Raw genomic sequence first — 16,494 nt, 5'->3', positions numbered from 1 at the left:
TGATCAAACTACTACAGACTCTACAGAGTTTCTCTCTCAACACTCAGGCAACAGATCAGTTCAAATGGGGTACTACAGGAGACGGGAATTACACAGTGAGTGCAGCCTACAAGCAGTCAAGAGCATTTAATGCAGTCACTGACCACTGGCCATGGAAATTAATTTGGAAAATCAAGCTACCGCCCAAGATCGTCTGTTTTTGCTGGACTGCACTATATGAAGCATGCCTAACTCAAGACAACCTCTATAAAAAGAAACGCATCATTGTGAATGGATGCTACTTATGTCAGAAAGCAGCAGAGAGCAATAGGCACCTTTTTCTGCATTGTACTGTTACAGCAAAATTGTGGAACATGTCTTACTCTCTTTTTGGACACAGTTGGGTCATGCCACATAGTATCAAAGAAGCTTATGAGAGTTGGTGTTGCTGAAACAGACTTGGAAGATGATACCTGCAGCAATTTTTTGGAGTATTTGGAGGGAAAAGAACAGAAGATGTTTTGAAGGTCTATCAACTCCTTTACATTCACTCAAAGCGGAATGCCTTATGTGTCTGTACAGTTGGGTTAATTTGTCCTATGTAGATTCCCTGGATAGTTTTTCAAATTTTGTTGGCTCCTTAGTTTTAGCATAATTGTACTTGAGCCAGCAGACCAACTGTTTTTGCTTCTACTTTTGTAACTAATTTGCATCTTCTTGATGCCTTCAATGGAACATTTACTTCATCAAAAAAAAAAAAGAACGTAGGGAGATAACATGATTCACCTACTGATCCATCATCAAGCAGCAAACGACTAATGGAGGACAGTTGCAAACCTTGCACCATGGAGAGTGAAGGATATCCTGACCAGCAAGGTCATCAAATGGAAAAGTAGGAGAAAGAGAAAGAAAGCATGGAAACGTTCCTTTGGCACAGATTGGATCCTTTGCGACGAGAAACAAGAGATCTCCAAGCGGTTGAAAATACACTTGAACATACTAAGTGTTAGAATAAAAATAGCTTTATACAATCCTATTAGAATAGGAATAGGTTTACACAATCCTATTAAAATAGGAATAGGTTTATACAATCCTATTTAGAATAGGAATAGGAATAAAAATAGGAACAGGAATAGTAAATAGTATCCTACTTAGTAAAGGATTGTATTCTAGTGTCTATAAATAGGATCTCAATGTAATAATGTAGACAACAACAACAATTCAATAATATTCTTCTCTTATATTTCTCACATGGTATCAGAGCCTCTACGATCTTGGTAAACAGTCAACGAGCTTCCATTGCCGACGGGTGGCTATTATCCATATATGCCGCCCGTCCGTCTAATGATTATGTTAGCAAAAGTTGGGTCACCGTGTATCTTTCTAGTGACTACTTTCTCATATCTAATCTGTGTAGCACCGTGCCATCATTCCGATGACTACTTGTATCAAATTTGTGTAGCACCGTGCCATCATTCCAGTGATTACTTTTTCATAATTAATTTGTGTAGCACCGTGCCATCATTCTGGTGACTACTTTTTCATATTTAATTTGTGTAGCACCATGCGATCTTTCCGGTGACTATTTTTTCATATCTAGTTTGCGTAGCACCGTGCCATCTTTCTGGTGACTACTTTTCATATTTAATTTGTGTAGCACCTTGCCATCCTTCCGATGACTACCTCTCTTTGCATATCTTATTTGTGTAGTCCCGTACATCTCTCTGAACTACTTTTCATAGTTAATTTGTGTAGTACCGTGGATTTTTCCGAACTACTTTCTCATATCTGAGTTGTGTCTTTTCAGTGACTCCTCAGATTTGATTTGCATAGTTCCATTCGTCTTTCCGGTGACTCCTCAAATCTGATTTGTGTAGGGTTGTGCTATCATTCCAACCCTACCCGTATAATTTTTCTTTTCCAGTAGGGCCGTGCCATCATTCCGATCCTACCCATATTATTTCTCTTTTTCAATGGGGTCGTTCCAGCAATTCGAACTATCCTATATAATTTTTAATTTCTAGTTAGGTCGTGACATCATTCCGACCTACCCATATAATATTATTTGTTAGATTGTAACTACTTTAGCCATCAAATCTAATACTCTGGTGTATGAGCATGTTCCGGCCAATTTCGGTGACTTTCTTGTCTAATAACAACTCGTCTATTGATTCCAACATGATCCATATACTTTATACTAGATTTTGAGCACTTACAACGACCGCTGCAGTGTGAAGAAGTCGATATGGAGCAACCACCTAATTTTGTTGCTCAGGGGGAGTTTAGTAGCCTTGTATGTTGATTATGCAAGTCACTATATGGTCTGAAACAGTCTTTGCAAGCTTGGTTTGGGAAGTTCCAACACTGTGTTTTATCGGCATTATGCATCAAATTCAGTATTTCATGAGAAGACTAAGCACATTGAGATTGATTGTCAATTTTGTGAAGTCGGTTGATCAACTTGCAGATATCTCACCAAGCCCCTCATCGGTCCTCGTGTTAATTACATTTGTAACAAGCTAGGTACATGAATTGTATGCACTAGCTTGAGGGGGAGTGTTAGAATAAAAATAGGTTTATACAATCCTATTAGAATAGGAATAGGTTTACACAATCCTATTAAAATAGGAATAGGTTTATACAATCCTATTTAGAATAGGAATAGGAATACAAATAAGAACAGGAATAGTAAATAGTATCCTACTTAGTAAAGGATTGTATTCTAGTGTCTATAAATAGGATCTCAATGTAATAATGTAGACAACAACAACAATTCAATAATATTCTTCCCTTATATTTCTCACACTAAGTGTATTTTATGGTTTTAGTCAACTTTTTGAGAGTCCACATGATTCCAGGGAGTATTGATGATTGGATATTTTTGTGGAGAATCATGTTTTGTTAGTTTCTACCATTTCTTTTACACAACTTGACTAATGTAAAACCTCCTACAATCTTTTGTCTACTACTTGACTACTGTATACTGAGGTTTTTGCCCAATCTATTAAATTGAAGGTACGATAAAAGCTTATTAATGTATGCCAGAAAAGTGTCGGTTAATAGTACATCAAAAAGTGTATGAGTATTATAAAATTTGTACAATGAATAGAGATGGTCAATCATGACATCAGGATCTAATTCTCGCCATCGATGATATTATTACTCCCTGTCACAATTTATGAGGCACCATTTGACAGGGCATAGAGTTTAAGAAATAAGGGAAGACTTTGTTATGTTTATTTTTTTTTGAGAAAGTTAACTGGTATTATAAACAAAAGGAGTACACCAATAGTGTGCTCCTACATAGTTACATCAAAAGTATGAAAGGACAGCCCAAAACAAAATCTATCTCCTATATTCCTTTAAACTGTCTAGAAATAGGTTAATTTCCCCTATATCCTTAGGTACAGAATGTATACACCAAAAGTAAAAAGTTGCTAAACAGTTCATCTTTATACTTTGGAAGGGAATGTTCTTGTTCTCAAAACATCTCTGGTTTCTCTCCTTCCAGATTGTCCACCAGATGCAAGAAGGGACAATCTTCCATCTCTCCTTCCAGACTTTGTTATGTTTATTGCCCATATTAAAGTCACTATAATGCTTACTTTTAGTTGACTTTTCTTCACAATAAAGTGCAAGTGGGACCCAAATAAGGTAACATGAGGGTGGTGCCATTAATAGTTCCAAATAAGGAAAGGTGGCATTCTTCTTGTTACAAACTAAAAAGAAACGGTGCCAGATAAATAGAGGGAGTATATAAAGAAAAAGTACATCCCATATCCAGTAAGGCTTTGAAGCAACCGGACAAAACCAGAAGGAATTTTCTATGGGAAAGGAATAGCAAAAGCCATAAATTCCATTTGGTCAAGTGACCAACAGTCTTGTTACCAAAACAGTTAGATGGTCTGGGCATTAGAGACTTAGCACTACACAACAAATGCCTACTTATGAAGAGGCTGTGGAGATACACTCAAGAGGAGCAGAGCCATTGGAAGGATGTGAATACTGCTAAACATGGAGCCCTAAACCAATGGTGTTCTAATGTTTCAACAGAGCCATATGGAGTTGGTGTCTGGAGAAGTACAAGCAAATTATGGGAGGAGTTCTCTCAACACAAACATTTAATAGCAGGGAATGGACAACATATCAATTTCTGGAGGGACAAATGGATAGGCAACTCCTCTTTAATGGTTGCTTATCCTAACATGTTCCAGATAGCAAGGGAGCCAAACTCTACTATTCAGCAATATAGAGAAGGGAATTCCTTGAACATCATCCACAGAAGGAACATCCAGGATTGGGAAATGGAGGAGTTGGTCAGCCTACTAGCAGCACTTCACAATGTTGCATTTAACAATGAAACACCAGACCAACTCAATTGGGGAGAAAAAAGGGGTGGGAAGTTCTCAGTTAAAGTAGCATTCAAGCTTCTAGGCCCACAAAATGCAATTACAGACCACTGGCCAAGGAAGCTTATATGGAAGATCAAATTGCCCCCTAAGATTAGCTGCTTCAGCTGGACTGCACTTCATGGAGCTTGCCTGACCCAAGACAACCTGACCAGAAGGAAGTTTCAGATGGCTACCAGATATTATATGTGCATGAAGGAAGCAGAAACCCACAACCACCTATTTCTACAATGTCCAATAGCAGCAGACTTGTGGAGTATGTTTTTAGCTCTTTTTGGCATCAAATGGGTCATGCCTCAGAATATCAGGGATGTTGTGATAAGCTGGAGTTGCTGGAAAGTTGATAGCAGCATCAAGAGAATCCGGAAGAAGATACCTGCAGCCATTTTTTGGAGTATCTGGAACGAAAGGAATAGAAGATGCTTTGATGGAATATCAACTACCTACCAATCTTTAAAAGTTAATTGCCCCATGTTTTTGTATAGTTGGGTTTATTTATCCCCTCTAGATTCCCCTGATTCATTTCTGAACTTTGTCAGCTCCCTGACTCTTAATTAACAATGTAAAGGAGAGCTGACCTTTTGCTACTAAGCTTTTGTAACTATTATGCATCTACTTGATGCCTGCAATAGAACTAATTACTTCATTAAAAAAAAAAAGTATTCCTAGCTTATAAACAAAGATTTCTTCAAAATTTTGTTTTAAATACAAATGAGAAGGCCAACACCTCTAATTCAGCTTTTCAGCACATTCAAGTCTACATCAAGATAGTATTTTACCAATGAAAACAGAATTCATGATACCACCGAATAATCAACTTTATGCTGGTTTTCTGATCCTTTAACATTACATACAAGACAGATTGCCTCATATACTGAAGACAAACTAGTCCTACAAAATGGTAGAGAGATGACAAGCTGGTAGAGTATTTTAGTGTTAAGCAGAGCAATTGTAAGTGCATATCTCAAAACAAAGAAAAAACAAGTTAAACCTCAACCATTAACTGGATTCAAGCTGAGTGGGCTCTCAACAAGAGAACTAACCAGTTCATAATTACTTTGCTTGGCAATTCCAGTAGCATTCAGGTCAGCATTAATTCTCAAACCATACGAAAAGTCTTTTAGAGGGCCAACATTGATCAGGGAATCTCTCACTGCAAATGAGAATGTCTTCTGCGACCACGGAAAATCATGTAATATGATGAGTAATAACAGAAGATGATATTAATGATAAAGACGGTGGAACAAAATAGCCAGAAGTCATTCTGCAATCATATCATAGACAACTTATTTTATGACCTAGAAATCCATATGGGGCCAACCCCTGGGACCAACCGTAGCCTTCTAAAGTTGCCCTTCTATCCTTCTCCACTTAAATACCAGATTATTCCTGTCAACTTATTGTTCTCCCATATTAAGACGCAAAGCTTCAAAAATTCAGCAAGTATACTAGGGTTTCATGATCTTTTTTTAGCAAGTACTAAGCTGTCATATGATTAATAGACATGATAGTACAGGAAAATGAACAAAACAGAGACATGTTAAGCAAATCTCTCCAATGTGACAAACGTGGGAAAAGAAAAAAGTCATGTAAAGACCTCTAAAAGCTGGATACACAAACATGATGAGACAAAAGCTATATGCAACTTCAGCATGGCATATCCTCAGAACAGTAACAATAATATAACAATACAATTGAACATTACAAAGCTCCATCAACTGACACAATGCTTCAGAACATGTCTCCCGTTTCTTTTTCCTTTTTTATTTTGAAACCGGTAACAGTATATATATAAATCATGATCAAAACAGTACATACTGAAACCATATATACAAAAGAGATTCCAAATTCTACAGTCCTATGACTAAATTGAATCTAAAACATCAATAATAGAAACAGTATTACTTGAGTATATCTGATTACATCACAAACACAGGATCAAGAGACGATTTAAGCTTGATCATTTACATACTATTCTCTACATTCTTAAAACATTTAGAGCAGTTCCTCTCCTGCCAAACTATTCACCAAATGAAAGCAGGGACAATTCATTGGGACACAGTCCAAGATTTTTATTTTCCTTTTTTTAAACTTATCAAACAACACACCCAATATAATCACACAAGTGGATTTTGGGGAGGTTAGAATTTCGCAAGGTAGAAAAGTTGTTTCCAATAGACCATCGGCTCAAAACAAATGTAACCGGCAGGGGAAAGTACGAAAGAAAAAGAGACAACAAAATAGCAAATGTACAAAACAAGTGTAGCAAATAGATATTAATACACATTGGGGAAAAAGAAACTATCTGATACCTAAATTATACAACTAGAAGTATGACAACACTCGAATGCCTAATAGCCTTCTACCTTAATCTTTAACCTCCATAACTTTCAATCTAATGTCATGTCCTCAATCAGCTAAAGTTATGACATGCTTTGTCTAATCACCTCCCCCAGTTCTTCTTCAGCCTATCTCTACATCTCCAAACTCCTGTTACAATCAACCTCCCTCCTCACTGGCGCATCATCGCACCTCCTCTTCACATGTTGGAACCATCTTAGTCTTGCTTCCCTCATCTTGTCTTCCACGGAGGCCACTTTCCTCTTGTTCCATATAACTTCGTTCTTAATATATATCTCTCCTAGTATGCCACGCATCCATTTGAGTATCCTCATCTTCGCTACTTTCCTCTACTAAACGTGTGCACTCTTGACTGGCCAGCATTCTGCCCCATACAATAGTGCTAGCCTAACCACTATTATGTAGAACTTGCCTTTGGGCTTCGTATTGCACGGTACCGCAAAGCCTCCATTTACCCACCCGTTCCAATACAATGCGCGACATCATTATCAATTGCCACGTCTCCTTGAACTATGATCCCAAGATACTTGAAGCTCTATCTTGGGTATGACTAGTGCATCGATCATAAGTTTCACTTCTGCCTCATGCGTCACATCAGTGAACTTGTAATCTGGTAATCTATCTTAGTCCTGCATAACCTGAAAACTTTAGACTCTAGGGCCTCTCTCCAAACTTTCAACCTATTATTAACTTCACCACATGTCTCATCAACAAATATAATGTCATCTGCAAATAATCCTTTTTCTTTAACTTATCCTACCAGCAGTGAAAGCAAAAGCACAGTTAAAGTGTGCAAAAGCAAAGAGCACAAGCATTTTGCCGCTCTGCATGACATTCAAGCGAGGTGCACGTGCCAGAGGGCCCTTTACAATTCCTTTTTTTTAAATTCTAAGTTAGTCTGCCAGACTTTCCTAGACCATATTTATGGAAAATCGCAAAGGATATATAGAAAATTAATTAAGGGAGAAAATTAGACTGCCCAAAAATTTAAAACAGAGAAAATAGATGAAATTATAAGAAAAAGTTAAAATCAATTAAACTTGGGACAAGTGCAGCGGAACAAGCCTTCATCATGGGTAGCTTTTTCTCTTCTCTGATTCTCTCTCTTGTCCTTTTTATATGTCTCTCTCTCCTACTCATTTTTTTATTCTTTTTGTTTGTTATTTTTAATAAGAGATACAACAACAACAACAATAAACCCAATGTATTCCCACAAGTGGTGTATGGGAAGGATAGTGTATATGTAGACCGTACCCCTACCTTGGAAGGTAGAGAGATTTTTCCGATAGACCATCGGCTCAAGAAAAAGCATAACAGAACAATTCAAGAACAGGAGATAGAGACACTCTACGATGCCACTCTCACCTTGTCCCACATCTCATATCTATCTTTAGTAAGAGATATAAACCCAAAAAATAAAAAAAAAATCTTCCGACTTAGTTGACTTTTTCTTTTGATTTGGTATTTTGCCTTTTTTCCTTTTGTATAAAGTGGATAAACTAGAGAAGTTAAAAATAATGGCTCTGATACTGAAATTCTATATCTGTATTGTTTTTTTTCATTGTAGAAATTTTGTAGAAATCAATGGAACACTTACCCATCCATGGTGTCAACTGTAATAACTGTCACTATACATATGACAGTTGTAAAGAGACTAAGAGGGGACAATAATAAAGATACAAATGGTGGACTAAATATTTTTTGAAGTCGTGGCCATAGTGCTGCACCCAATGGTGTTCACCTTTATACTCTTGTTGTATATCATTATTTAACAATTATAATTCCATGCAAAATGCCTTACATTATTTTTTTGAATTTTGGAATTGAAATGGGCAGTGGATCTGTCTACCTTATGTTGTATATTATTATTTAAAAGTTAAAACTGCATGCAAAATATTATTTTAGTGAATAGAAGTAAAATCAAGAATGGGTTTATCTTTCCATACTAAGACTTAAGTTGATGATTTGATGAACTTATACTTCATTATGAGTAGGGGTGGTAAAATGGGTAAAATATATGGTTATCTGCTCAATTCAACCATTTTTAAATGAGTTGGTCATCCAATCATTTAAAAGTGGGTCAAATATGGATCAACCCATTTATCCACCATAAAATATGGATAACTCATGGGTATCCACCAATTGCACTCTCCTTAAAGTATGTAAGAGTGTAGACCCTCTACAAAGTACACTTACAATAGCTATATTTGGTATGAAGAGAAACATCTTTAAAAAAACAATTTTCAGTTTCCTCACGTTTGGTAGGCTCAAATATTTTTCAAAGACTATTTTCCTTGAATTTAAGAAAAAACTTCCCTTAAATAAGGAAAATATGACTTCTTTAAACCTCACCTTCCGAAACAGGTCCAGACATTGAACGCTACCCTGACTCCCAATTCCAACCCGAGACCCGGATTTTGGCCTCCTGACATAGACTCAAGACCACTCATTTTCCAAAAAAATATTTCCTAGGAGAACATGAAAATACTTTCCTTCATACCAAACACACCCTAAAAAGAGAAATACTTATTATCCGTACCAAATATGGGTCGAGTCGGATATTTTCTCTGTTTTCACCTAACTCATTTTCGACAAACCCATATTCGACTTGGCCCACCAATCCCCTAACTATAAGCAATATATATATATACACATATATATATTCTTCATAGTGTGTTGTTTTCCAGTGAAGCACATGTTTTTAGTGTGCTTGACGCTTTAGCGCTTTTTTGTGCTTTACTCTTTTGACAACACTGCTTACAAAATTATCAAATGATGTCACCCGAGTGCAAATATGTACTTGATACAAAAACATGTTCTTGTCATTTTACTAATTATCCTCAATTAAAAACATATATCATAACAGAATAGTTTGCAGAGAACATAATTCACCTGTGCTGATTGTGCATTATTTGGAGCTGTACCATACAAGGAAAGCTCTTCACCATTAATCATGTCTTGCAATGCATCCGAGGATGACATTCTTAGCCTCTTTGCAGAAGGAGCATCACTTTCAATATCTCCAACCTACACATGTAGAATAGCAATAGGTTTCCAGAAAATAAAGTCGGTACCACTGGATGACAGGCAGAAAGGCAAGAAATGAGTAGAACCAACCCTTAGTAGGCAAAGAGCAACTGGAAAAGGCTGCTAGCCTACTAATACCCCCATGGACTGAGGAGCTTAAACAACTAGGAATAGTAACACCCTCGATGAATGTGTATCATTTTAAATGTTCTTTCTAACATATTACTTTCATTACAAGTAAAAATAGTTTAAATTATAAAGCAAAATAATTTTCAAGTATTAATTTTCAAGAAAAATAAAAAGAATAGGAGAGAGTAAGCAAAAGGTAGGGACTGCAGTATTGATGAGCCATATATTTTTTTATGACGGCAGTGGGATCATTGGAGCAACCTGGTGTAAAGCATTCAGGAAAAAGAAAATGAACAAAGCTAGCTAATCAAAAGGGTATAAATTTATAATGTAGGTATAAAAAAACAGAGTGTGTATAAGCAAGGAATATGCAGAAGAAGAAAAAAAAAAGGTACCAGCTAAAAAATCAGGAAGCTACTTCAGCAAAAATCAGGACACAAACCTCTTCCTGCACCCCAGGAGGCAAATTTGACCCTCCAAGACCACAAGAAAATTGCACAAGTAAACTATCACCAAGGCGACTGCCCAAAAAGAATAATGAGTCTCCAATTGTTGTAATTCCCTAAAAATACAAGAAAAACGTTTAATAAATAAATAAACACACACATAAACACCCTAGATAATATATGTATGTGTGTGTGTGTGTGTGTATATATATAGAATTCAAGAGGTCGCCAACCGATGTAAGTACTGAAGCTCTTGATTTTGAAAGGTCGAGCTTTTGGACAATTCTGCAAAATAATTAAAATAAATTCAAAATCCCAGTTCATCTCTTCAAAATCTAGGTAATAGACAATTAACAGTGTAAAAATGTCGTAAAGCCAGAAAATTTCGTGACTCCTGATGATAAGTAATAAAACTGTATATGTTCAACTAGATTACCACTTAGATTCAATGTATCAGGATAAGAAAGAATGTTGTCTCAACTCTCAAGTCAACAAAATAAACTAGTCTCGAAAAAACAAAAAATGCAAATAGTGATGAGTTCCTGATTTCCAGTTCCTAAAATTAGTGGATAACAGGATGAAAAGACATTACCTCCCATCATATATAATCGTTAGAAGAAGTAGTTCGCCTGTTTTTGTCGACAGCATTGCCACATCACTTGTTAACCAAGTTGCATTAGCTGCATCTAACTCCACATTAAAAGATGATCTTGGCATTTCTTGACTGAAAGTAATCGCAAGGACGTATTACAAAATTAGATACAGGTTTGGGACCTATTCTCATTGTAGGAACTAAACAAAGCAACACACTGCATTGAATGAGCAATCAAAGGAATAGATCTGCGCACAATTACTAAAGAAAAGGTAAAGAGCATGAAAATGGCATCAAAGAACAACACTTACAGTGGAGTACAAATGAAACCAAATTAAATGTAAAAAGAAAGTTGTAAATCAGAAACAGCAAGCACATAGAAAATATCATAGCTGCAAAATGGGCAGTTTGGATGACAAAACACATAAAAATGAATCTAATTCATTTAACAATTCGAAGATCAATTCAAATATGACAAATCCATAGACTACCTGTGAGAATTAGGCCTTATGAAGCAAACAACCACCATTTTCAAGACCATTATAGCTGTTAAAAGTCCCACACTTGTTATGGATACAATGATTGTCTCTCCCTATATGATTTTGGACAATCATTGCCTTGTGAGCTAGCATTTAGCGCTAAGTTAAGCTTAAGATTCAGTTCTTTAAATGTAGCAAAGTTAGAACCATCCCTACCAATCCTTGCTCTTGGTTGACCCAATGTTGAACCCTATGCTATGTTGTCTACGTTCCAAGATGTCCATACCTGGAAGTGCAAGTATATAGGTTGACAGCATGGATTGTTGTCTTCCTATATCGTTTCTGGCAATCTTTGTAAAACCCCATAATTTTGAACGTTTATTCAGGCTAATTATAGCTTTAATGAAGTAAGAAAAGAAGCATGGAGGTGTATGAGAACCACAGCCCACACAAGGGTATCAAAGACTTTGCAGTATGTGAAAAACATTATTGTGTGTCGGAACCAGCCTGTGCACTTACTGCGCTATAGCACACTTGAGAGTGCATCAGAGGTAGCTCACTGCCAAAATTGTGCACTAGCGCACGTAGCTGCGCAGCAGCACACCTGGGAAAGTCTATAGGTATTGAACCAGGATTTTTGGTTCAAAAACAAAGCCCCAGGCTAGGGCACGACTTGGAAGTCATTCTTTTATCCCAAAACTTTTTCCCAACATCGAGGTAAGTTTTTAACAGCGTTTTGGTGTAATTACAATTCTTATGCTAGCCCTAACATTAGAATCCTTGAAAAAAAAAATAGATTTGCAAGAGAACTAAGAGAAACAAAAAGGGGCTAAGCTAGGATTTGAACTAAAAAGGCAAAAGGTAATGCCTTCACCCCATATTTAAATGTTGTTATGAGTTGAGATTATAAAGGGTGTTAAGGATATGAAAAACACTACAAAGTTAGAATCTTACATGAAACCTAGATGTTGAACTTCATAAAGTTGAGATTCTTCAGTAAAGGAGAAACAAGTGACTATAGATATTGTTGAACTCTAAAAGAGTATGAATTGATATGGCATAATGTTACCCATTTAGATGGTGAGTCGTTGACGTGTTTGGATTGAGTTGGAGCACACATTGTTCATAAGGAAGAAAGTGAGGTGGGTTAAGATATGTCTTCACTAATGTTATTTTCTCACAATGGCATGCCTTTAAAGTGTTCAATTAAATGTTCTAGAGTGCAACGTATGTGTGAGAAAGTATTGGAGAAGAATATTATTGAATTGTGTCTGAAAGGAGCATCTATAGTAGTTTTACTCTTAAATTGATTGTATCAAGCCACCTTGTTACCGAGGTATTTAGCCTTATGTTCCCCTCCCACTCGTAACCTCTCTACTAATAAACATGGTACAAGTTTATGCCAAACTCCCACACCACACACACACACACAACAGGGGGTGAAAGCCTGGGTGAATGATTTTTGTAAGCAAAAAAAGAGAGGGAGAGGGCAGAGATACTGAGAGCTCAGGAAGAAACCTGTTATCACCAAAGAAGGCAAAATTGTTCAACGCCAACGAACAAGAAGATGACTGCAAAATAGGCAGATCAAAGTCAGCACATGAAACATAGTACCAAAAAGTTGTAAGAATATCATGAAGGAATAAGCAGTGTGTCATGAAGATAACAGACCTGGCTATGATAATGGATAGTGTTTGCACCAATTACAAGTACTCCACCAATAGGAGATGGCACAGCAAGAAGTTTATATGCATCATGAGGGAGACTCTGGAGAAAAAAAAAAGTAAATGAAGTCTACTGTAGGAAATATATAATTAAATGGAGTAAGGTTCAAGTAAACATTGATAGTTATCAGAAATGAGCATGTCAAAGTCTTGAAATGAGAAATTAAAACGAATGTCGTCTTAGTGACACAGTTCAGCACAGGTTGTGAAGAGGCAAGAAGAACATGAGAGAGGAAAAACTTAAGGAAAATGGAAAACAATTCGGATAATAGAAACAAAGAGTTAATACAACATTTAACTCAGCCTAAGATGTCATAAAACCAACAGCAGGCTGAAGTTCTCTCTACAAAATGAAACAGCAAGTTCACCGTTGTACATTTTCTAAAGTTGCAGAATAGAAATGCCATAATTCTGGTAGGTGTACATGGGATAAGGATGATAATTCCGGGATAGGATTTGGGATTAACTTTACCTCATGTTTAGTTTGAGGTATTAGCTAATCCCATATAGTATCCCACCATTTGTGCTAAAATGGTGGGATTGCTATCCTGTATAGAAGGTGGGATAAAATAATCACTTGGGATATCCTAGCTTATCCTATCCCGCATACCAAACGAACCCTTTAAAGAGGTAAAGTACTTTTGCATTATTCTCGTCAAATATTTTTTGTGAAATTTCATGATATATATTTGAATCATCAGCCTTTTAGTACCCACTGTCCACCAAATCAACTCTCTCGTGATAAGTTGGAATCACATTTTCATTACCGAGGCCATGTTTGAAACATCTTGTGCTCCACACTATAGAACCTTAAGCTCAAAATTACTGTTTAACAGACTTAACAAAACAAAGGAAACAAATAAAAAATAAAATAAATTCATTGTTCTTTTGCTAAGTAATGTGGTTTACTTTTGTACTGCAGGAAACAAAAGATGAGAAATATTTGCACCACAGGAAATGACTAATCAGTGGCAACAACAAAGTTACTCTCAGGTTTAGGTTGTTTTCTTTTCTTTTTTGACAAGTTAACAAGTTGTATTAACATTTGAGCGAAAAAAGTGCATGTATACCAAAGGTATTCCAAAAGGTAGAAAACTACAAAACAAAATGGTTTTCTACAAACTTCATCAATCTTCTATACAAACTGGTACTCCATGGATGCACCAAAAAGAAATTAGGGATAAGAGACTACTTCTCAATTTTAGAAAGTTCAGCTCTATACCTTCAAAAGCTCTTCTATTAGGTTGTTGATATGAGGAAAATATTTTGAGGGAAGTAAATGTAATTAGACTGACAAAAAGAAAACACAATAAAGAAGGAAGACAAACAAGATCAAAAGAAGTACTATGAGCTAAAGGTTGTCATCAAGTGTAATTACAGTGATACCTCAATGAAACAGAAGGGGTAGGACTTTTTAACTTTAGCAGCATTCTTGACCTTATTTCCCTCAACAAACCCAAACCCCAAAATAGAAAGAACTGTGATACAGTCATCACCAAGAAATAGCTCTTACTGGAGTGATCTCCTTTCTTTGTTGCCTCTTCCCTCTCTGCTTCAAGCTAATAAGAATATATATAAATAATGCTGGCAACAAAGATCATTGTAACTTACAGCGGCTGACCATATCAGTGGATGCTGCTTCAACGTGGTACTAATACTAAAGGCAGAGACCATACAAGTATGGTGTTTCCAAGAGACGCGCCCAGACCAAGTGAGCTCCCGTTCATGAAGGATAACCATGACAGGCTCAATATAACCTGCATAAAGGCACATTTCAAAGTTCAAACTGGCAACAGTGGTAACTGCAGATGGTGGATGTGAGAAATATAGGAGAAGAATATTATTGAATTGTGCGTCTACATTATTACATTGAGACCTATCTATAGACACTACATTAGACACCTTTTCTAACTAGGACACTACATTATAATCCTTTTCCAAGTAGGATTCTATATACTATTTCTATTCCTATTCCTATTCTAAGTACGATTGTATATATTATTCATATTTCTACTCTTATATTAACAGTGGACATAAAAGATAAGCTTTAAGATTTGAAGGCCGACATGGACTTCTGTTAGAAAATAAAATAGGCCAAATTACATAGGAAGCTCCCTAAACTTGTCCAGATATTTCATTTAGACACCTCAACTAAGTACTCAACCTATTAAACACATGAATTGTACTCAAAATGTGTCAATAGAACAAACCTCGGTGATGGAAAGTTTCGTGTAACGTACCTGAGCTTTAGCTGGAAAATTTTTAATTTTGCTGGAGAATTAGATTTCCGTTCTTCTCCAATATTTCTTTATTTGAGAAAGGTAACATTCGTATGTATTGACTAAAAAACCGGTACATGGGTTGTACTAAAAACCATAATTACAACTTATCAACAAAACAGGATATCTGAATCTAAAATCTAAATAGAGCCAAGGATCTCAATAATTGACTCAGTATCCTCTAGGTACATCTGTTTGCACCAGAAACAAAAAAGTTTGATACGGTTCAATTTGATCTTCTGAAGATCACAACTTTTGCTCTCAAAACATCTAGCGTTTCTCTCTCTCCAGATTGTCCACCAGATACATGCTGGGACAGACATGATTTTCTTGTATGGGTGAGGTTTGTTAAGAGGGTATGAAAGAAGATGGCTAATAGGTGATTTCTTGGCAGGACCAGAATGGACATATCATCCGATCGAAGCTTGCTGAGAAAAAGGATTTTCAAGATTCAAAAAGTTCCATGGTAAAAACACATTAAGCTTTGTGGGTGGGTTACCAAATGGAAGAGTTTGAGTTGCATTTTTTTGAAACTGGTAACGTGTGTGTGTGTGTGTGTGTATATACATACTAGATATGCACCATAAAAGTGCTACTTACAATTACAAAAACCCAAGCATGCTTAAGACTACCCTTTCACAAGGAACTTATCATGTCAACTACTGATTCAGTCTCCTCTACATAGTTTTTTTTATGACATGGTCCGCACCTCGACTAATTCCACATGATATTTGTCATCTCCCACCAGGTACTAGGTAACAATGTCCACCAAGGCTAGAACATATGGGAAGAATCACCTAGTGTTTTTTGTCTGCGCTGAGTTTTGAACCTCTCTACATAGTTTTCTTTCCACCAAAAATGAAACAAAAAAATACCATTCATCTTGACTCTCTGCACAGAACTGCTTTTGTCTTTAAAAATTCTATATCTCCTCTCCTTCCAAATTGTCCACTGTATACAAGTTGGGACAAGTTTCCACCACTTCTTTTGTCACACTGCACTACCATTATAGTTCCAGCACTTCAATAAATCACAGTTTGTTGCTAGCATAGACCATCTTAGTCCTACC

At 36.4% G+C, this 16,494-nt stretch overlaps 1 protein-coding gene across 1 annotated transcript in view; it reads right to left on the bottom strand.

The window, feature by feature from the left end:
- Positions 1 to 16,494, bottom strand: part of LOC125857681 (cleavage and polyadenylation specificity factor subunit 1) — a 52,661-nt gene that overhangs the window by 32,190 nt on the left and 3,977 nt on the right. Inside the window, exons 5-12 of the mRNA XM_049537291.1 lie at positions 14,758 to 14,903; positions 13,094 to 13,189; positions 12,941 to 12,993; positions 10,944 to 11,075; positions 10,585 to 10,636; positions 10,348 to 10,467; positions 9,642 to 9,776; positions 5,432 to 5,560 (exon numbers count right to left, since the gene is read on the bottom strand). Coding sequence (XP_049393248.1) covers positions 5,432 to 5,560; positions 9,642 to 9,776; positions 10,348 to 10,467; positions 10,585 to 10,636; positions 10,944 to 11,075; positions 12,941 to 12,993; positions 13,094 to 13,189; positions 14,758 to 14,903 — 863 coding nt within the window. The remainder of the gene's footprint in view (positions 1 to 5,431; positions 5,561 to 9,641; positions 9,777 to 10,347; positions 10,468 to 10,584; positions 10,637 to 10,943; positions 11,076 to 12,940; positions 12,994 to 13,093; positions 13,190 to 14,757; positions 14,904 to 16,494) is intronic.

Source organism: Solanum stenotomum, chromosome 3, assembly GCF_019186545.1.
Source record: "Solanum stenotomum isolate F172 chromosome 3, ASM1918654v1, whole genome shotgun sequence".
In the NCBI taxonomy this organism is placed as follows: Eukaryota; Viridiplantae; Streptophyta; class Magnoliopsida; order Solanales; family Solanaceae; genus Solanum; species Solanum stenotomum.
The sequence above is the reverse complement of the archived record's forward strand: the minus strand, read 5'-3'. Positions and strand labels throughout refer to the sequence as shown.